The 24,022-nt window shown below is 34.1% G+C and overlaps 3 protein-coding genes across 3 annotated transcripts; all 3 read left to right on the top strand.

Moving 5' to 3' along the window:
* The first annotated feature begins 6,613 nt into the window (after window positions 1-6,613).
* LOC133183238 (uncharacterized) lies at window positions 6,614-8,161 on the top strand. Its single transcript, XM_061318188.1, has 2 exons — window positions 6,614-6,684; window positions 7,072-8,161. The coding sequence occupies exons 1-2, from the start codon at window positions 6,679-6,681 to the stop codon at window positions 8,026-8,028; spliced, it is 963 nt and encodes a 320-aa protein (XP_061174172.1). The 5' UTR covers window positions 6,614-6,678; the 3' UTR covers window positions 8,029-8,161.
* Window positions 8,162-12,560: 4,399 nt separating this feature from the next.
* LOC133183237 (galactoside alpha-(1,2)-fucosyltransferase 2-like) lies at window positions 12,561-13,376 on the top strand. Its single transcript, XM_061318187.1, has one exon. It carries the CDS (start codon window positions 12,576-12,578, stop codon window positions 13,374-13,376), a length of 801 nt encoding a protein of 266 aa, XP_061174171.1. The 5' UTR covers window positions 12,561-12,575.
* A 6,693-nt stretch (window positions 13,377-20,069) lies between these two features.
* LOC133181514 (galactoside alpha-(1,2)-fucosyltransferase 2-like) lies at window positions 20,070-21,038 on the top strand. The gene has a single exon (XM_061316003.1). It carries the CDS (start codon window positions 20,070-20,072, stop codon window positions 21,036-21,038), a length of 969 nt encoding a protein of 322 aa, XP_061171987.1.
* The last annotated feature ends 2,984 nt before the right edge of the window (window positions 21,039-24,022 follow it).

Genomic DNA, 24,022 nt, shown 5'->3' with positions numbered 1-24,022 from the left:
TATTTTTGAAGACTCTTTTATTCTCAACTTTATATAATATTATAAAAACATTACTGATTTTACGAGTATCGCAGCGATTACTAACAGTTTTTTTTTTTTTAAATTTCTTCATCTAACTGAAAGTTCAAGCACAACAAATTATAATCTAAACAGAAAGAAATCACGAAATTCAATAAAATCAAAGGAAATTACGAAAAACTAATTGACTAACATACAGAGGACGAACGGACTTTGGGCGAACGTGTTGTAGAACGAACGGACTCTAGGCGAACGAGAATTAGGGCAAACGGCGTCAATGGCGAGCCCGTTTTAGGGCGAACAAACATACATTCATTTTGGGGGGTACTGATATGAATTTCATTAACTCATGAATTAGCAGTCAAAATCAAATGAGATTTTGGTAAAGATGAGTTTAAATGTCAGCTAACACTACTGGAAAATACGTTCGCAAAAAAGCATTAATCCACTTCGAAATTTTACCCTGCGTTTCTTTTCCCTTTCAGTGTAAATATTCTGATCTTGACTGCAGATACCCAATACCTAATCCCCTCTTCAAATTAGAGCATTAAAGTAAAGTATTGGAGTATTTGCCCCTTTTTTGGTTGCTACCCCCCCCCCCTTGCGAATCAAATTTTCTTTCCCCTAACAGCAGTGAGGATTCTTTATCTCCTAACGCCTACTGGAATACAGGCCCCTTTTCTTAAGGTCTTATCCGAAATACTCGTGGCTTTCACTTCAAATGCCGAAGGAACAGTCATTACAAGGTCTACAAGATACAAGATATTTAAGGTCTTCCGTTTCCAACGGAAGACCTTCTACTGATTCTGATGGTTAAGATTATTCTTATTATTCTTTTTTTTTTTTTCCTAGACGCCAACTTTGAAGCTTCATATCTTCCTCATTTCTGAACGGATTTTGTTCAAATTTTCAGAGCTTTTAGACTTTGCAAAACACTGTCAGAATACCGTAATACAATTCGGAAATTACCTTCTGTTCACGAGTTATTCCCCTTTGATTGAAATTTTTATGCCTCTGGTTTCCAGACAAAGGCTCTGAGACTGTAATAATTGGAGCCCAAAACCCTTTGAAATTGAAAAGAAGAAGCATTGAAGTTGTGCACATCGGTTTTTGTTTTTTGATTTTTGCATTAAATATGGCGCTAGAGAGGGGTCAAAAGTTAGAACGCGGAAAAGAGCAAAAATTTTGACATATTTTCCTTTATATCTTTAAAACTAAAAATATTTTGTTAAAACATGTAGAATAAAAGTTGTGCATAATAGCAAGAGCTTTCATTTGATATCATTTAAAAGGGGCTGGCCCCTAAAATTAGGGATCTAGAGCCCTTGAAAGTTTTCGCTTTATAACTCAAAAACGATAAATATTTCGATATGGCTTTCGGAATTAAAGTTGTTCTTTAACACCTTATTGATCTCATACAAATGTTGTTTTGTTCGAGTATTGTGTAATATGTCGTAATATGTAGGTAAAAAGCAGGTCCCGTAAACAGGTAAGCGTTTTCATTCGGCAAGTAAATCAGAACTCTTCATTTGTATAACTTTAACAAGCTTGCAATAAATTATATACCCTACTGTATTTAATGCTAATTTTCTTCTAAATAAGGTTTTAAACGTGTTCTGTGGTTCACTCATAAATTATTTTTTACAACTTTCTTTTCTTTTTTAATTTAGATTTAAAGGGAACACGTCTTCAAATAAAGGAAGGAATTAAATGTATCTATATATCTATATAAGTAATATTAAACTTTAAGCATCGAATAATTAATGATCATTAACAGTACGCATTTCTCCATGTTCACCTCGATGTTTATAGTTATGTAACACAACCCGCGATCCCACGTTGCCGAGGTCACCAGTGTACCAGCCACCTGCGGTCATAAGCCATGTAAACAAAACAAACATCTGAGATGACAAATCCATTGCGTAGAAACAACGATTAATGAAACATTATGTTTTTTTTAATTTATATCGAATCTTTAAGATAACAATCTCATCTTTGATTTAATCTTAATTCCAAACACTAGTGCATAAAATCATTACGAATTTTAATCGCTTTCACCGACCTGGTCACTGTCGACACAACAATACAATTAAAAAAAAACAAACAATTTATTTCTCTATCCCGTGTTATTGTATTCTATTTCAATTGTAATTGAAAAGGTGCTACGGCAAATAATTGCAATTAGTGATGGAAATATTAAGTATTAATACATGTACTTGTGTAAAGTATAATTTTTACTATCAGTCTCTTGTTTCTTCATTTAATTTTTCATTTAATATTAAATAAACTATATACATAAAATAATACTTTTAAACATACAATAATTTACGCCTTCTTACAACAGACAGTTTACATTCCGTTCTGTCTCTGTGTTTTACTTCAAAATCTGTAACCCACTCGTCGTTCACACGTGGCCGCAGAGATTAGCGATCGGTGTTAAAAAGCAATGTGTACTCATAGCGATTAATAGAAAATTGTGTTTAAAATCATTTCAAATCTTCAATATTATTTTATTTCACTCTATCTCACGCTTACTTTTTATCATTATCTTATCCGCCTGTGTATTTATTCATTTTAAGTTTTATGCATTTTAATTGCCGACTTAACCACTAGGTTTGCAACAATTTATTTTTCTGTCTCATGTTTTAAACTGCATGTACACATGCATAATAATTGTAAGTGGGGGTGACGTTTTCAATTCTCGGGAAAATCGAAAATTAAATTAATCACTTCTGAGTTTGCATTATTTGCTACCAAACTTATAATTGTATTGTACAGAATGATATACTTATGCATTTCTTTTATTTCGTCGAATAAACAGAATATCCCAATACACGATTTTACGGATACATGCTTATAAGTACATGCAGTTTTACATGGAAGAGCGCCCAAACTAAATACATCCTGAGCTTTCAGAATACACATGCTTGTGTACAAAGCAAACGGGTAATTCACAGATAAGGAAAAACAGAAAAAAAACATGTCTCCATAAATTAAATACACAATCGCAATGATGTTTTGATTGATCAGCATACAGTTTTTTATCCTTCGTCCATGCATTTCGACTATACGGAAAAAAGATCCGATTCGGTAAAATTATAGCAAACGTGGTTGAAAATTGTCGGACTTTTTATCCAAATTAAAAAAAAATGTGTTGGTCCTTTGAATGGCAATATATCCGAATGGTACCGTAATTAAACAGCCAATCAAATACATGTGTATATCACGGCGTCCATGTAAGGGTGAAACTTTGTTGGTAAATAAAGTGGTTCTTACAAATATGTCACAAATCTTAAACATCTAAATAATTATTTAATTTTTCCAACAAATACTAATTTGGTTCTAAGAAAGCCACGCAGTTGTATACAAATATTCCAAAATAATCTTTAATGTTTAATGGACTGACAGGTGATCAAATTTTCTCTCATCACGATACGTACCCCCCTCCCCCCTTTAAAGAATACAATGTTTTTCTTTAGAGCCGAAAATGTCAATCGGTTGGTTTGTTCAGGTACGTATACATATAGGTGGGGGCTGGTGTTGAATTCCGAGAGAAATCCACAACCTACATGTATTTTAATGTAAACCAATAATCATACGCGACATTTGTTCTTCGCGAATCGTCAAATGAATGAAAAACAAGGTCTGCAACGATTAATATCATTATTTTATAAACTTTTTAAGGTCTTTTATTTTATTTCTAAAACTTAGAAAATGTAACGATTTAATGCGTTCATTGGAGTGGTCAATTGAGCGTCGAAGTGTGTACTAATAGTTTCTTTGGGTGGGGGGAGGTACCATTTTCAGTGCATTTGATTTCCGGAATTTTGCATTGCACTTCCGAAAATTAATAAATTTCACTTTTAACATTTATTATTTTCATTCCGGATTTTTTGACTATATTTCCAGCAATTTAATGTTAACAAAATAGATGGAATTAAAATTTTAATAGGATATAAATGGTGAATGGCTGAAAATTTATACATTTTATAATGTACATGGTACTTACGGCCTTTGAGCAGTAAATGATGGAATACGGAGAAAATGATCAGCATTCCACAGGTGAAATGTTAAGGAAAAATGTACTTTTTCTTTGTGGAAAAGAGTGAAAGAGAATAATCTAAATGTGGAGACTACACTCTTTTTATTTGATACATATGTATAGATTCTGTTTTTCATTATGAATGTGAGATGTGGGGATTTCATAAAGCCCCACATGTTGAGCAAGTACATATTATCTTTTTGAAGAAAATTATGTCGCTTCGAAAATCTACAAATAACTTAATGGTTTATTTCGAATTTGGTAGATGCCCAATGTATGTTCAAAGAAAACTTCGAATTCTGAAATATTGGTGTAAGTTGCTCAATACAAATAATTGCAATCTGCGGACATGTTATAAACAATTATTATGTGAGTATGAAGAACAACAGGAAAATTTTACAAACTGGTTAAGTGCAGTTAGAAAGCGTTTTTAAAACGCTATTTGGTTTGAGTGATAAAATCCTTTAAAAAGAATATTGATGACTACCCTAACTCATCTGGAAAATCTGCAGCAAAATTTAAATTCTAATGAATCGATTTCGACTTCTTTATCAAAATTTTCCTGAACTTTTCCATAGACCTCTGGCTTTTCCCTTAATTCTGTAACACTCGGAACTCGAGAGTTACCCGCTAGGTGTCGTTTCTGCATCACTTCCGTATAATTTCTACTTTGACATTTCCAAATCTTACATTTCTTACGTTTGACGATGAATACTCGGATTATTGTGGAATGCATAGGCAATTAAATAGCACGATTAAAGACAAAGATTATCTACCGAAACAAGATATAATAACATATTTTGGTGACATGTGGTAGGTATATGATATTTGAGGCCCGATATCCAAGAGGGGTCCAGTGTTAACAAATGGAAGTGACTTACCTTCTCTATTTCATAATACCGCGGGTATGATTTTTTAATAAAACGTTAATTCTACGTTATTTTTTGGATTTTTCATATGGGATACATTGTAAATGTGTACTAGAAGATTAATTTATGGAAAAAGACAAATAAAAATATTCTCGGACCCCGGGGTGTATATTGGGGGGGGTTGTCCTGTCCACAAGCACCTGTTCAGCATTCAAGCTTAAAAGACCATTCAAACAATACAAATCAGGAACAGTGCAAATCTCTTGAAATCAGAGGTAGAATCAAGTGCCATGGATCTATCATGTTGTAAATTTTGAACTTACCGGTTGTCAGTTAATACAAAATTTACATGTCATGTTGTAAATTTTGTATTTACTGCCACCCGGTAAATTCAAAATTTATAGCATGAGAGATCCTTTTCATGCTAGCACTTACCCCGACACGAGACCTTATACGGTCTCATCCAAAGGGCCGATCTCCACGTTTTACTATTTATCCAAACTGGGCATAAAACATTCTCAATGAATTTTTAAATCATTGTGTTGAACCTAACAAATTATTCCGACTCGCTGTATGATCTGAAAAAACATGGCTGAACTTATCCATTCAGAAACCCACAGATTGGGATTGTTCTTAACCAGTGTGTGTTATGGCCTTGATGCAAGGTCATTTGGTCGAGTCAAGGTCACTGACAGAGAAACTGTAATTTCGCTACCGTATTTGTACTAGTGAAACATTGCTGGTATCATGCAGAGTGTGACATGGCCTTGACTCAAGTTCAAGGTCACTATGGATAAGATGTTTTGACTTATGTATGGACTAAAAAAACATGACGTGTCACTGTGAACTTTTCAAGTCGGTAACACACAGATTGGGTTTTATGACGAGAGTGTGTCATGGCTTGACGCAAGGTCATTTGGAATGTTCAAGGTCACGTACATTCCTTTACAGTTTTTCCTAGCGAAATATTGTAAGTTGCTTCCCCTTACAAGATTGCTTACATGTATAACTTTAGAGTGTGGCATGACCTTGACTCAAGGTCACTTCTTTCCGCAGCTCCAACGGAAGACCTAATCGTTGCTTTGCAACGAGCTCGCTCTAGTTTATTTACCAATCAAGGGCCCCGAAAGGCATTTCCACATATATAAATGCACAATTTAAACATAATTCACAATATACATTGTTTTTTTTAATATATATAAACAGTTACATAAACAGTTATATAACATTGTATACATGCATGTCTGATCTTTGACGCGACACCGGAAATGACAATCGAACTATGATCTCCAGCCCCCCTCCCCTTTCCAGATCACAAAACGAGCGCCGAAGGAAAAGGCTAAAGTGACCTGTGTTATATGTATATCATTAAGAACTAATTTAATTGCATTAGTGTTATTTTTAAAAAGTTGCAAATAGCAGCAGTGATTCCAGCTGCACAGAAAATAAGGCAAGCGTACAGTTTGCTATAAAATGTATCATATACTTCTTGAACTTTGATTTTTATTCTGTTGGACTCTTTCTTCTAAATACTTTAAAATGCTAAATATATTTTTGCGGCCTATTTAATGCTTTCTGCAATTCAACTTGTTTTAATATTTTTACCCTCGACGTTGCAGTGTTACACTCAGTATATTTAAAAGTATCTGTTAATACTTGCCGTACTTTGTGTATTGAGGTGGTAGCTTGACATCGTGCACGTAGGTTTTTTACTGTCAAAACTTTGTCAAGGACTATTTCAAGCGAGATATGCAGGTAGTGAAATTAGTCTATTCAGTTTAACAAAAATGAAATTGTCGTCTGATTTCTCTATTATTATTTGTTACTGAAATATCATATCTAAATCAAACGCGCTTCAGTTGAATAAGCATGAACACGATACTTAGGTTAAGGCATAAAATTAGCAAAAACTTATGTAAATCAATGGAAAGATCCTCTTTCGTGGTAAAAGTGATTTTAAAGTCAGTAAACATTGTGTCCAAAGGCTTAAGCACCTGTCATGAGAAATATAATGTACATTGCTCAACACTTTCATTTTAGTTGAGGTATGGATTGTAGTTTGGGACAAAAACATCGGATTTCAGTTCTTGAATAAGCAACTCTAGACATGAAATATAATGGTTTCTTTTTTATATATTGCAGGGTTTGTGGTGTCGTCTGTCCACTAGAGGTGCCTTGCCCATCGGCAGAAGCAGTCACGGCTTTGTGATTATCAACAAAAACGCTTATGTTTTTGGAGGGGAACATTCTCCGCGAGTGCCCATTGGCAGTACCGTGCACTGTCTAAATCTAGAAACACAGGAATGGAGCGTTTGTCAGCCAAAAAACAAGGAAAACGAGCCCAAACCTATAAATGCCGCCGCAGTAGCTAGTATTGGTGATTGTATGTATGTGTTTGGTGGTCGATCTGGAATCACAATGGGAGAGGGGGACACGAACGACATGTACTCGTTCAACACCTCGACAAAGGAATGGAGTAAACTTGCTACAAGTGGAGAGGTTCCTTTAGCCAGAAGCTTTCATTCCATGACAGCGATGGAGAACTCACTGTATGTATTTGGTGGTTGTTCAGAAAAAGGCCGACTGAATGATTTGTACTGTTTAGATGTCGCTACAAACCAGTGGGAAAAACAGCCATCGTATGATGTGATTGAGGGCCGCGGTGGTCCAGGCCTTGTTGCCGTGGGTAAAACTCTTTATGTTGTTGCAGGCTTTGCTGGCAGGGAAATGAACGATGTTCATGCATTTGACACCAAATCAAAAACATGGCAAACTTTGACCTTCCTTACACCACTGCCACCAAGGAGTGTGTTCGGTGTGGTTTCCCATGGAACCAACATAATAGTTGTAGGCGGGGAGGTTGATCCTTCTGATAAAGGTCACGAAGGCGCAGGGAATTTCTCCAATGATACATTCATCCTTGACACGTCTGTTCCCCAGAAATGGGTCAAGGTTGCTGTACAGGGTGACGTGCCTGAACCACGAGGGTGGTTTACTGCTGCATTTTCTGACGAAGATGAAAGACTTTACATTTTTGGCGGCAATTCAGAAACCAATTCAAGGCTGAATGATGCGTACTCATTTCAATTGATGAAATGATGTACAACTATATATAAAAAGTAGATATACTACAATTCGATTTTTCTTTAAAAAATTACCGGTAACCATATATATAGTGTTAATCAATTGTGCAATATATTGTTGATTTTACTCTTTGCATAAATCACATGGAAAAATCAAAACAACAAACAATAATCTTCATTTTATATCAAATAAGCAAATCTGATGATGGGTTAATATGTGGAATAATTTGTGTTCCCTATGCTGAATGAATTTTTTGTAACCATTCCCAACAATATACTGAATGGCCAGATAACTACTAGTATTGTGCTTGTTCAGGGCCCTGACATTAGAGACTATTTTTTTTTTACCCCCACACATGCTCAGAAAGGGTGGTTTTGAAAAGAAAGAGATTCATGAAAAAAAAATTAATTTCTGTGCTTTTAATATAAGATGAATGATAGTACATTTTGTACAACATATTGTCATATTGTAATTTTTGAAATTACCGGGTGATAGTAAATACAAAAATTTGTCATATTGTAATTTTTGTATTTACTACCACCCGGTAAATTCAAAAATTACAATATGACAATACTTTAATAGCAAAACGTTCTAAAGGTATTTATGTCCTTAGAATGGGTTTTATTTCCATAACCCAACATCCTGAAGTTTTAATTTTCAACCAAAGGAGAATTTTACACCTGCCCGGATTTGCTCTGATTTAAGTATACCTCATCACGTATTAAGAATTTCTCCTCCTCCCAAAGGGTAATATATAAAGTGAACCAACTTTTATAACAAACATGGAGACAATAGAGGAAATTATTTATTATTTCTTTGGGGAAAAATCTTTTCACTTGCGCTTTACATTTTGATGAGTATGAGAACTATGGTATTTTCATGGCTTTGAACTTTTTCCATGGATGACCGATGTTAATAATTTTCTCTTTAAGCACTGGCCGTTGCCTTTGGTTGGTGCTATTTGTTCATTGACAAGCATGACACTTTTCGCCCAGAAGAAAACGTTTCACCACCTGTATGAAATCAATTGTAAGTTTATTTCATTACACTGAAGTTATTTTTTTAGTAAGAAATTAAAATTGTAAATGAAAGTGAAATGAAAGTGTTCAGGCCCCTTTAAATTACTTCAGCGTGCATTTTTCATAAATCATTTTCTTTTCAAATACGCCCTTTCTGGCCGGGCATGTGTGGGGTTAAAAATAGTCTCTAATGTCAAGGCCCTGAACAAGGACGTTAGTTGGCCATCACTATAAAAACAATGGTGCCTTCTGTTTAAACAAAATTAAGCTGAAAGTTTGAAGGCATTCTTTTAAACAAATCATGAATAAACTGAAATGGAAGAAAAATTTTAAGAAATTATTAAACAACCAAATGTCAAGTTCAGTGCAGGAATCAAAGAAGGTATTTTTTAATCTGTCAAGGACTAAATTTTGTACTCATATACTTAACCTGTTAATTCCGTATTTAATCCGTCGGCAAACTACAGTGTGCCTTACGTTACCTGACTGTACCTTAAAAACAAGCAGCACCCAAAAATAAAACTAAATGTAGTGCAAAAACGTTAATACTATACCCTCGGGGAGGCTTGTTATCAAATTACCCAAGTCCACTTCCTGAATCTTATACGACTAAGTACACCACTTACTGGACGAACGAGTTTGCTGTGAACAAAGTTTGGGATCATCAACATAAATAGGAATTATTATTGAAAATTAAATATCTCTGGTAAGTGCATGAAGTCTGGTTAAAAATCGAACTCGGGCATTTTATGAGAAATAATGCTTTTGTAAAAAAAAAAAATAAGTCTCCAAAACATGAAAAAAATGCAAGAATTCGGAAAAAAGATCCTGATATTTTTAGAACTGTAAGAAAAGATGAATGAAATCATTATGGTTATTTAATGATAAGATAATACACTTGTTATTTTAGAGTTCTGACACGGATGATTACAACTTTTTCTTGCTATCAGTTGTGGATAAAGGGATGAATATAAATAAAAGAACCCGCTGTACAGGTAAGCTCGAATACAATATACAGTAAAACGCGCCTATTATGAACACGGATATGAGGACATCTCGGTTATAAGGAAGTTACATTATCTCCCTTACCTCGTATCATTTACACTTGTTTACATGGATATCAAGCATCTAGGTTATAAGAAACTAAAAATTAATGTCCTCGGCACTTCCTTATAAGCACGATTTTCTGTATTCACACTACCTGCAGATCTGTAGCTAGCTGGACTGAAAAAAAATTGGGATGGACGACCACTGAGCTACAGTACCACCCATATTGAAAAAAGTGTATACTGCGCACAAAAAGTGCGCTGATTTCACAGGGTGTGTAATACAGGGCACGTGCCTGTGTTCATATTAGGGATGCAAAAATCCTGTATTATATAACAAATATATAATAAAGGTATATACTGCAGCAAATAAAAAATGACTTTGGAAAAAGTGTACCTCATTACTACCACCAAGAAGTAGGTTTGTTTCACGTTTGGGAAATGGATTTTACGGGGTTTTTTTCTGGGTGGAAATTTATTGACTGATGTGGAACCTCTCACCCTCTGGAAAAAAATGTCAAAATGCATTGCATCAAAGTATGTAGTATACCGAATAAATATATAGAGGATATTCAATGTTCTTCAGTTAGATATGGAATTTATTTCACGAGTGGGACAAGATTTTTTTTAAAATTTTTCCGAGTGCGAAGCACGAGTGAAAATATATAAAATAAAATCCTGTCTTACGATTGAAATAAATTCCATATCCAATTACAAAACATTGAATTATCTGGTTATAACAAGTGATTTTCCAGATTCGTCTGTCTTTTCTTAACACAGTGTTCCTGGCTGTGATGTCATAGTTGAGAGGTTAAGATGTCATTGCTTAGCAACTGTGAGATCGAAAACATTGTAACATGAATTTTAGCTACATATTTGGGAAGAAATTGGCAGTTTTAGTCTCTATCAAGACGGTTTAGTTACTATCTATACCTTATGACAGGCCAGAAATTATTTTTTACCTACTTTAATTTCCTTTCATATGAGAGAATATCACCTTGGTATGCTTTCACACTGTGAGAGAATATCACTTTTATTCAATAAATATATTCAATGTTTTATAGTTGGATATATGGAATTTATTTCACGAGTGGGACAGGATTTTTCAAATATAAATTTTCACGAGTGCAAAGCACGAGTGAATATATAAGAAAAAAAAAATCCTGACTCGCGAGTGAAATAAATTCTATAACCAACTACAAAACATTAAATTTTCTGTTTATTTCAATTTCTTTCATCTTCCCTTTGCCTCTGTCTTTTCTTAACACAGTGTCATAGGCTGTGATGTCATAATTGAGCGGTTGAGACGTCATACAGATTAGCAGTTGTGAGATTGAAAACATTGTAACATGGATTTTAGCAACATATTTGGGAAGAAATTGGCAGTTTTAGTCTCTATCAAGACGTTTTAGTTACTATCTCTATCTGATGACATTTTTCACTTACTTAATAAATCAATATTAATAATTATTAATTAATTAATAAATTAGGTAATAAATCATAGTATTTCACTGTTGAAAATGTAGTAAATCACAGAATTTCACTGTTGAAAATGTAATAAATCTCTATCCTCAAAATATTTTTAACCGATCGTTCTTTACTACTTCCACAATAAAACTGCATGTACAAGTCTTGCTGGACCGAATTGCCTTGCCACCCAATATAGCAGTATACATATATATAGGCGAAATTTCCGATGGACTCAATTTCATGCCCAGGAGGGCAACGGCTTGGGGATGTTTTGTTGTGGATGAAGTAAAAGAATACGCCAGGAACACACGATTAGTAATATTTCGAGATCGGAGCTAAATCGAAAAAAAAAAACAAAAACAAAAACAAAACAAACCAGCACACTTTTTTTGTGCGCAATAAATATACTTTTTGCAATGGTTAACACTAAGCTTCCTGGTCGTCCACACCATTTTTATCAGACCAGCGAACTACAGATCTGCAGTATATTCTATGAAACTTGTTGAATGTTTTAGTAATGAGTAATTAAATTACGTATCAAAACCCTTCTTCTCAGTCATTAAAAAAGCATTGAAAATTCTAGCTACACGATGAACAATATTAAGGATCTCTGTTCCCAATTAGAATTCGAAAAAATCATCGAAATACAATAATTTTACATTGGTTGGTTTTAAATCGAATGATACTTGTTAAAAAAAAAAAAAGAATGCAAAAACAGTAGACAATACGATGCTCTAAGTTTTTATCTTGTCATTTTCATTTTTCAGTTTACCTTTGCCTTCCAGTGCTGATCACTTTTGCTGTTTTGTATAAAAGGTCTGAATCTGATAAAAGTCTGCTGCAACTGCATCAAAGAGACATGGACACACTCCAGTGGAAACAAAGTACTATAACATTCAATGGCACTGTCATACAACAACCATCTTCTGCCACCATTCAAAAGAAAATCAGAAAAAGAACCACTTTCACTTTTTCAGAATCCTCCAAAATTGTTTGTGTTGACTTTAGAGGCCGATTAGGAAATCTTATGCTAGAGTACGCGTTCCTATACGCGATAGCAACAAGCAAAGGCCTTTATCCTATTATCCCAGAGAAATCTCCGCTTCCAACCGTGTTCAATATACAGGAAACAACATTATCACGTATTGGAAAACGTCGGAATGCTTGCTCAAAGCTTCCAATACGCTCTGAGCGATGGGCTCTATCCTTTGACGAAAGGTTAGTTGAGGTCCCTCGCCATAAAAGTGTAAAATTTTACGGTTACTTTCAGTCTTGGAAATACTGGGTAGATAATGAAGAGGAAATTCGAGATATATTCCGATTCAAAGAGTCAGTCAGGCAAAAGGCTGATTTGCAATTCAAGGATATTTTACAAAGAATGAATTTCACATTAGACAGTGAAAGTGTTGTCGTCAGCGTGCATATTCGCAGAGAGGATTATATTTCAAAAGAAGTAGTGGCTTTCGGTAAAATTACACCGAACGCAAGTTACTATTTTAATGCTATATCCTATTTCAAAAAGAAGTTTAGGAAAGTGTTATTTATCGTTGGTTCAACAGACTTAGAGTGGTCTAGAGACGCTTTGAATACAGAACCCAATGTATATTTCTCTGAAGGAAATTCGGCCGCGGAAGATTTAGCTCTTCTTTCTATGGCCAATCACACGATCATGTCTGTGGGTACGTATGGCTGGTGGATTGGCTGGCTTGCAGGGGGCATAGCTATATATTACAAACATATGTTTGTCCCCGGAAGTCGATTCTCTAAAGATTTTAGAGATGGTTCTACACAGGATTTCATATATCCAGGTTGGATAGAAATGGAATAATAGGATGTCTAAAGTGAAATTCAGTAAGTGAATAAACGATCACTTTTAATTTCAAATGTTTTACTTTCAGTTATCTTTGGACTGAGTTTATCTTTTAGAAGGACACATTTGAACAAACATTTTTTTTCTTTAAGATAAGGTCCAATTCTGATTTTTGAATGTTACCATTTACATGATAAATATAAGATTCTTGCTAAAAATCTTTATAGATACATTTCCTTCCATAAGCTTCATTGTTAATAACAAATCTAGGCATCTGTGTATGAGATATGCTCTTTGCCCGAGTTATTCTCTACAACCATAATCTGTGTTTGAGTTATGCTTTACCATCGTCTGTGTCTGAGCTATGCCCTACCATCATCGTCTTTGCCTGAGCTATGCTATACCATCCTACCATCCTTTGTGTCTGAGCTATGCTATACCATGATTACCATCATCTGTGCTGGAGCTATAATGTACATGTACCTTTGCTCTATCATCATCTGTGCTAGAGCTATGTTCTACCATTATCTGTGTCTGAGCTGCATTTACTCTATTGTCATCACCTCTGTCTGAGCTGTGCTCGATCATCATCATCATCATCATCATCATCTGTGTTTGAGATATACTCCACCCTCATCTGCATCTGAGCTATGCTCTTAAATCATTATCTGTGTCTGAGCTATGCTCTTATATCATTACCTGTGTCTGAGCTATGCTTTTAAATCATTATCTGTGTCTGAGCTATGCTCTTTAATCATTATCTGTGTCTGAGCTATGCTCTTATATCAATATCTGTGTCTGAGCTATGCTCTTATATCAATATCTGTGTCTGAGCTATGCTCTTAAATCATTATCTGTGTCCGAGCTATGCTCTTATATCGTTATCTGTGTCTGAGCAATGCTCTTAAATCATTATGTGTCTGAATTATGCTTTACCATCATTTGTGTCTTAGCTGTGCTCTATCATCATTTCAATCATCATCATCCATGCCGTCGGTATGCTATACCATCATTTGTGTTTTAGCTGTTCTCTATCATCATTTTAATCATCATCATCCGTGCCATAGGTATGCTGTACAATCATCATCCGTGCCATAGGTATGTTATACCATCATCATCTGTGCCTGAGCTTTGCACCATCTTGACGCTCTACCATCAGGTGTGTCTGAGCTAAGCTCTATCATCATCTCTTAGTTATGCTCTGTCATAATTATCATGAAATATGACTGACCTATGCTCTGACTTCATCTGTGTATGAGCCATGTTCATATCGTCTCCTATGCATTTGTTTCTCATTTACTAACTACTTGTGGTTCTATTTATCTGACTGTAATATGTAAGTAACATTCATTTATCATCTCATGTTGATAATCAGTCCTGAAGGATTTATTAATTTGCTAAAATAAAATATTATAACCTTTCCTTTTCAACTGTCCATGTGTTTGTCAGTTTTCTGAAAAGTGTGTAAATGCTTACAGAAACTCTGGATTTCTGTATTTGTAATATGTTCTACGAACTGCCTCGACAATTGATACAAGCTGCATCTGATGTCCACTCTTGTAGTGTACCCATTCTCTATTTTTGTCTTATAGCACATCTGTATTCATTCCTAGCTTGTAGCATACATGTACCTGTATTCATCCTTAGCTTGTAGCACATCTGTATTCATTCCCAGCTTGTAGCCTATCTGTATTCATTCCCAGCTTGTAGCCTATCTGTATTCATTCCCAGCTTGTAGCACATCTGTATTCATACCTAGCTTGTAGCACATCTGTATTCGTTCCTAGCTTGTAGCCTATCTGTATTCACCTCTAGCCTGTAGCACATCTGTATTCATCCCTAGCTTGTAGCACATCTGTATTCATTCCTAGCTTGTAGCACATCTGTATTCATTCCTAGCTTGTAGCACACCTGTATTCATTCCTAGCTTGTAGCACATCTGTATTCATTCCTAGCTTGTAGCACCCTGTATCCATTCCTAGCTTGTAGCACATCTGTATTCATTCCTAGCTTGTAGCACACCTGTATTCATTCCTAGCTTGTAGCACATCTGTATTCATTCCTAGCTTGTGGCCTATCTGTATTCATCCCTAGCTTGTAGCCCATCTGTATTCATTCCTACCTTGTAGCACATCTGTATTCATACCTAGCTTGTAGCCTATCTGTATTCATTCCTAGCTTGTAGCCTATCTATATTCATTCCTAGCTTGTAGTACATCTGTATTCATTCCTAGCTTGTAGCACATCTGTATTCATTCCTAGCTTGTAGCCTATCTGTATTCATTGCTAGCTTGTAGCACACCTGTATTCATTCCTAGCTTGTAACACATCTGTATTCATTCCTAGCTTGTAGCACATCCGTATCCATTCCTAGCTTGTAGCAAAACTGTATTCAATTGCATCTGCATCCATTTGTACACATGCTTCTAAGCACCATTTCATATTCAAGAACAACAAATTAAGCCACAATTAATATGTAAATATTGTTTATCGTATGGTTAGCAGGCTATGTCCTCAATGTGTGCTCGTGAGTGAAAATCTAATCTTGAAACGATTATAAGGATTGCTGACGAAAATTGACAATCATATTTTATCAGTAAACTAATATAGGTAAAGAATTGAACATAACAAAGGAATTTGCCTTAGTCAGGTAAAATTTTTAAATGTCTCACACTACACTTTTATGTTACATCAATTAAAGATATTGTTTGTTAAGTGTGTGTGTTTGTGTGTGATCAACTCATTCTGGGAAGAATCCTTGCTAATACATTTAATGTACATTTGTTTGTATTAATCAATTTCAGACATCTTACACAGCATGTTCGTATGTTGTGCAGTATCTTTATATGGTAAGTTCTCTCCACTGGAACTGAGTTACTAGGTTGCGCTAACTCACACCACAGCTAAACCTACACGATATATTTTTACTTCGGTTAATTCGTGGACAACATCACATAGCTATTCAATGACGTACCTGGGGTCTTTCAGGAAAAGGGTCTTTGCTAGAAGGTAATAATTCTTATTCCCAAAAAAATCACAGATTCTTATGAATTTATCAGTAACATTTTATACAAAAGAAGCACTAGTTATTCTTTGATGAAAGTACTTGGTGTGTTAATCACCAAAAATGGATATTCGCTAGATGAGTACAAACTGAAATCGCACAGTAGAGCTATATATTAATGTATGTTATTATTACTTAAGGACATAGGATACCTCCAAAGTATGCTAATTAAAAGAAGTATGTAAAACAGTTTGTATACACTTTTTTGTTGGTAAAACATATATTTATCATAAAATTTTTATATTATGTCAGTCTTATTTTTTCATTCTCTCCAAATCTATACCTTTATATTTAAATTGAAATCGATGCAAAATTATGAATAAATTAAATCCCCCAAATAAATATAAATTAACTCTGATTTTTACCACGTAACAAATTACTTTGATTTCGACAAAATACAAGAAGATCTGATAAAAATCTAACTTCCGCCGAATTTTGGGTATCCAACGACCTTTATATAAGCGTATCTTTTCAATGACTCTTCGTTTATCTCGTAAAAATTTGCAAGAGAGGTATATATGTATTTTTTGCACAAAAGCTTTTTGTAAACTTTATGCACCTTTAGGAATAACACATCATATGTAACAATTCTACCGTGAACATACATGACTCGAAGGCTTAGAATAAATTCGAAGTGGGATTAAAATCTGTCACTTTGAGGGTTACAATTCCAAGGTTAAATTTGCGTCAAGAAATTTGATATAAATACGGCAGATTTTCAGTTTTTAGAACCTGGCATGAATATGTCTTGGTATTAGTACTGGGAATATGATCGTCTTAATTATTTCCTGTGTACATGTATAACAAAATCGTCCAGTTTCTGGTATGCGTGGTAAGTTATGGTGATAATTCATTCCTTTTTCCCCACGTGTTACACCTTTTACTATGCTTGTTTAAAGTATAACATGGTATTCAGCACTCATGAAACCTTGCGTGCTGTACTTAGATCTATACGCATGAAAACTTCACGTTATCGATGAAAATCAGACGGATAAGCAATATTCTATTTACCAATATAGCACAATTTCTGATAAATGTTGTAATTGTAAAGACAAATAATGACCCCCCGTAGAAAAATGACTCCCTAGCCGTAGAAAAATGTGATTTTTGTAAAAAAAGGGGTCAGTTTTCTACATGTGCAACCTATAAAAATTGACCCCATTGAAAATTGACCCCATCCCAACAGAGTGATACAAAGTTGAAAAGAGATGATTGATGCCAAGGATTGGTTCTCAAAGAGTATTTCTCTTGCGCGGTTTTCTGATTAACACTAGACGAACACGTAATTAAAATTGTTAAATAACATCACATGTGTTTCTTTTTATTAGACTGAAAAAAGTGAAGATAGCGAACAGTAATTGATCTCAAAAATCTATAAACAATACAATTTTGTAAAGAGGGCATAAAATATGGACCCCTGGAAATTCCAAAGGTGGGATCAGGTGTCTAGGGGGAGTAAGCATCCCCTGTTGACCAGTCACACCCGCCGTGACCCCTATGTATTGATCAGGTAGATGGAACTATCCGTAGTCAATTCAGTACAAAAACAAAGGCTTACAATTGGAATAAAACAAGTCAGCCAAAATAAGACCCAATGATAGCTAATATTTTCTAACAAGGTCATTATAACGGCCATAAAATGTACGAAATGTTGACTTTACCTATTCTGTTCTGGGCTCAAAAATAAAATTGCACAATAGACACGTCTCAGTGGCTATTGGTTAAAGTTGTATAATTATGTCGTCCAGAACACAAGTCAGGACAATACATTATTATCGCTAGATCTATTATTTTGTCCGAACATTTTCTCGGACATGACTTGTATAAACTTAATGAAACGTTTCAGAAATGATCAGCAACTCTAGATGTTCGTTAAACTACCGTTGTCATGGAAAAAAAATTGTCACCGAATATTCTCATGGTTGGCTTGTAAAGTCTTTGTGAAACTTCACGTGCAAATGCATTTACATTTAAGATTTTTAAAGCTGTTTCCATTGTCGTGAAAACGTTTGGAAATTTTTTTTCTCACAACGAACGAGTGAACTAACGTGCACAGGTACAAAACTGCCGGTACGGGATCATTACACATGTACCGATCATTGTCTATGTCTTGTATGAGGCGCTCGATTGGTATTTATTGCCATTTAGTGATATCACCTTTTCGAAAAGGTGATATCACCTGTTTGAAATTGTAATTTAACTCAAATTGAATAGGTGATATCACCTTTTCGAATCGGGGATATCACCTATTGGAAATGAATAGCACCTATTGGAATAGGTGATATTACATATTTGAGTTGAATAGGTGATATTACCCTCGGTCAGTATTTTACTGGGGTCATTATTCATCTTTAATATTTTGACGGTGTGACCTATTTCTCCGTAAAAGGATCGCATGTTTTTTTTTGTTTTTTTTTTTGATAGCCTGCTCTACTTTCAGTTACAATCACAAGTGGATTAAAAGCTTAATTCTGATTAATCAGTCAAACTGTATATAATAAAAATCAAAGGTAAAACATCGTCCAAAGAAAATTCAGTAGGAGATGGCTCAATTGACAAATTTTCCAAATTGCATTTTTGTATTTCAAGAATTATTTTATATATATATATGAAGACAAATTAGAACTAAGCATTAGATTCGCTTGTAGTTGTAACCGAAAGTAGAGCAGTCTAGCAAAATTCTTAGGCACTTGGAGGTGTAAAAGCATCTATTTCGTCGAGTAAAATGCATTGGAGCGGAACGAAGCAAGATATATATTGTAAGTAAAGTCAGGCCGTTTAAAAAAATCCACACTTCCCGAAACCCGAATTTGCCTCAAAAAGAGTGTCCTACCCTTCCTTTTTCATACATGCACTTACTCAATATTCATAAACTTCCAGTGCCCGTGCATTAATGTGTGTTTTTTTTTTTTTTTTTTTTTTTTTTTTTTTTTTTTTGCGAGATGAAAGTGTCAAGTCTATTCACGATAAATATGTGAGGATAACCTTATTCTTCCAAACATCTCAACTTACTTCTAAAGATTTTTGTCAATAAAATCTTTTGGAGATAAAAAGCACATGTTCTCTTCTTGGTCCTTTAAAATATGTAAAGTTTTGCTGTTTTTCTGTTTGGGCATAAAAATATTTACGTGTATATGAAGTATATTTATAACAACTTCCATAACTGGGGATTGTCCAAACCTGTTAAGATGAACAATTTTTTTTTTGAACAAGGTATTTCAATGTATTTATATTTTTCTATGTGCGTAAAAACTGTCCAGCTGTTTTCAGCCGACCAAAATCTGCTTGACTGGGCATATAAACTACGAAATATTCGTTCGTATTCACGATTCCTGCAGATTACACTCCGAATACGCCCATCTTTGTAGGGTTATTTTTTTTTTTTTTTTGCGTTAAGATAAATATTTGACGTCAAGTTCCCATGTAATTTATTGTAGGCATTCAGAAAAAAAACTTTCACCAAATAATTATTTCCTTCGTTATTGCAGATTCAAACATGCAGTAGTTTTTCTGACAGGTTAGTTTTACGTTTCCTTTTTGTCATGTCTGATCAGCAAATCACAACATTTCGTCTTGAATGACTTTGAAAAATTACCGAAACATATATTTCAGTGATCGTTATAGCAGTTACTCTAGGTTTAGTGGCGATGAGGAGAGCGATGCCTGGAACACGTACATGGCTACAACAATCCACTGGAAATCTTCAAACTACACGTAAAGTGAATGACATAAAAGATCACAACGTGAAGAGAACTAACTTCACGTATGATAAGTCCAAAGCCGTTGCTTGTGTCAATTTCAAAGGAGGATTAGGGAATCTTATGTTGCAATATGCTTTTTTGTACGTCGTAGCTAAAACCAAAGACCTCTATCCGATCGTTCCAGTTGATTTTGAACTCCTAAATGTGTTCAACGTTCAGCCTACGACTATCCAGAAAACCCCAAAGCGTTTTAAGACGTGTTCACAGCTACCAAAACATGTAGAGCGGTGGGGTCTGTCGTATGACGAGAACTTGTTCAAGGTTCCGTCACATACAAACGTCAAATACGATGGTTATTTCCAGTCCTGGAAATATTGGATAAAATTTGAAGACGAAATCCGAGATATTTTTCAATTTAATAGCTCCATAAAGGAGTCAGCTTCTTCCCAGTTTGTGGATATTTTACAGGAGATGAATTTTGACAGGACAGGCGTTGTAGTCGGTGTCCATGTCCGACGAGGAGATTACGCCACAAAAGGACACAAAAAATTCGGGAAAGTGACACCCAACGCTACCTATTATAAGAACGCCATGACATATTTTAGGAAGAAATTTGGAAATGTCTTATTTATTTTAAGTTCTGATGAAATTTGGTGGCCAATCAAAGTGTTGGAATCGGAAACCAATATTTATTACGTTCGAGGAAATTCAGCTGTTGAGGATATGGCTTTGTTGTCCTTCGCTAACCACACTATTGTGTCGGTTGGAACTTATGGTTGGTGGATTGGTTGGATGACAAGGGGGACAACTGTGTATTACAAGCACATATTTGTTCCTGGATCTGAATTCGCTAAAGAGTTTAGAAATAACTCCATCGAGGATTTTATACATCCGGGTTGGATAGGAATGGAATAAACGTCATTTCATTTTGTGAAGTCAAAAAGAAATTGCTTACATGAATGTAAATTGTAACAATTCGTTTTCATTCTTTATACTAATTTTTTTTTTTATTTTGGCTGACTTCTTGTTTATTGGTTCTTGATTTGAGAGATCGTACTCGATTGGTTTTCTTTATTGGTTTAGATGATAAAAGTGTAAAAATATAAACGATGTTGGTCTCAGTATTATTTTTGGTAAAATAATGAACATTATATGTGATATTATTACACTCTATTGTTGATTTGTAATATGCATTTCTTTAAGGTTTTTCTTTTCGCATTAAATAAGATTTTGAGCTCTCCTCTGCCCTGTTCTATCATTTTCGTTCAATGGCTGTCTTCCTAACCAAGAATCTAAATATAGAATTGCAACGCTCTACAACGCAAATTATAAGTCAAGGGTTTAATGGACTTTTGAGCTCGAATACTGTTCGTTCTTTATCTCCAAATATTTTATTAAAACTACACACTCCTACCAAAAAGGTGCATTTTAGTCGTTACACCAACCTATAATGTTAGCAAGGCCCTATGTAATTGTATATTAATTGTATATAGGTCTCTCATATATATATATATATATATATATATATATATATATATATATATATATATATATATATATATATATATATATATATATATATATATATATGTGTGTGTGTGTGTGTGTGTGTGTGTGTGTGTGTGTGTGCGCGCGTATTTTCTGTTTCTGTGCTTCCTTTGCACATCAACGAAGCAGTTTTGAACAGGTTGGCCAATAAGCGAGGCATTGCTTAATGCTGAGGGTAATGTTCAACTCAGTCAAGAACAAAAAGATGCAGGTTTTTAAAATGAGTCGTATATACAGGGCTATACTGATTCCACTTCGCTCCATTTATATAACTCACTACAAGGCGAATAAATTTCTATATCTCAGCAAATGTCCTTAGATAGTGTCCAAATACCTGCCAAAATATCTCATTGATGTATCTCAAGTCACAAAAAAATTATGCCAAAAAATGATGCTTAAAATGTCGAGAGTGCAATACCTTTTTGTGACATTTTGAAAATTCGATATATTTTGAAGATCTGTGAAATAAAAAATAGTGGTTTATTTTGAAAATAAAGAATTTCCTTATAATATTTAAAGTATTGACCTTTAAATGTAAACTGTAACAACTTTTTGTTTGACCAAGTTGTGGTCTTGGCTGATGCTTAAAAATTGCTATACCAATTTAAGTCAGGAGTGCAACAGAAAAAATGTAGTGATGTCAAAAAACATTGCTTTTAAATATCTGTATGACAATTTAGTAAAAATAAGAATTTTTTAAGTGTAAAACAATAACTGATATATTAAAACTATAAAATGTTATATAAATCATGCATATATGAATGAATATAAAGAAAAAAATGATGAGTAAAATGTTTCTGGTTGACCTCAATTGCTCACTGTTTGTCCGGTGAAGGAAAATATGCTAAAAGATATACTTTTATCTTCTAATTATATTTTCAGCTAGTTTTTTGACATAAATAGGGAATAATTCAAGATACAAAACAAAATTTAAATGCATTAATTTGTTTTTACCTTGAAGTATTGGACTTTAATTATTGCGCAATTTCGTTCAAACTTGATGTTGCCAAACTTTATGAATTTTTGTGTTCTTAATTTTTATTATTTTTAATTTTTTATTTCAAATATACTGCAGTCAGGAGTGCAACAAAACTTTTATAATTATCAATGAACTTAATCTACATTTCTAAAAATAGACTGCAGAAATAAATTATATATACTGTTTGGGTCGCCAGATATTGATTGGAAATTTTATCGTCAATTCACAAATTAGTTTTCATCGCTAAACACATATTTTTAAATATATATTACAAAAGCAAAAAAAAAAAATCACATTTTGAAGTTTAGAAAATATGAAAAAAAAACTTGCCGTAAATAATAATAAAAATATCAAAATACCGAACTGATTAACGAACTTTGAATGAGTAATTGCGTGTTATAATTTATATATATATATATATATATATATATATATATATATATATATATATATATATATATATATATATATATATATATATATATATATATATATATATATATATTAAAACTTTAGTTTCAAAAAAATTATGAAACATTTTTTATGCAATTTTCTATTCTATTGCCACTTCAGGAATTTTAACTAGAATGCATGTAAGGTGAAATATGAAAGCCCTAGCACCAACAGTTCAAAAGTTATGATCAATGTTAACGTTTTTCAAACGAAGGTAAAACTTCAAGGTCAAACTCAAAAGGTAAAAAATGTTGGTACCCAAAGAAAGGTCTTGTCACCGGTAACATACATGTGAAAAATATGAAAGCCCTAACACCAACTGTTCTAAAGTTAAATGTATAGCCAAAGTTATTTTTTCACAAATAGGTCATACGAATGTAAGGTAAAGGTCATGAGGTCAAAAACGTTGGTACCCAAGGAAAGGTCTTGTCAAACAAGATGCATTTGTGAAACACTGTACCCCTGTACGGCAACTTACAGCGAAGGTTCAACGTTCTCGAATGCAAATCAAATATGTTGGTACCCAAAGTTAGATCTTGTCTTGGGGGCGAGTTGTCCAGCATTCGTCTCGAGGAATATACCTTTGAAATATGAAAGCCCCAGCAGGAACCATTGAAACGATATCGGAAAGGTTTTTCAAAAGTAAGTCAAATATCAAGGTCAAGGTCAAATGGTTAAAATTAATGATGCCCAAGGAAAGACCTTCTCACAAGAAATACACATGTGAAATAGTACCAACCGTTCAAAAGTTGCCACAGGGATTACATATGTGAAGTAGGAAATCCCTAGCACCAACTGTTCAAAAGTAATGGCCAACGTTAAAGTTTTCTAAAAGTAGGTCAAACTCCAAGGTCAAGGTCAATGGGCTATAATTGTTGGTATCCAAAAGAAGGTCTTGACACAAAAACTACACATGTGA

Source organism: Saccostrea echinata, unplaced genomic scaffold, assembly GCF_033153115.1.
Source record: "Saccostrea echinata isolate AGI-Se365-2 ecotype Australia unplaced genomic scaffold, CSIRO_AGI_Sech_v1 ptg000009l, whole genome shotgun sequence".
Lineage (NCBI taxonomy): Eukaryota > Metazoa > Mollusca > Bivalvia > Ostreida > Ostreidae > Saccostrea > Saccostrea echinata.
This window is presented reverse-complemented; position numbering and strand designations above follow the sequence as displayed.

Excerpts from the sequence above, each read along its gene's own strand:
- LOC133181514 (XM_061316003.1), top strand. The coding sequence starts at position 20,070 with ATGAGGAGAGCGATGCCTGGAACACGTACATGGCTACAACAATCCACT.
- LOC133183237 (XM_061318187.1), top strand. The coding sequence starts at position 12,576 with ATGCTAGAGTACGCGTTCCTATACGCGATAGCAACAAGCAAAGGCCTT.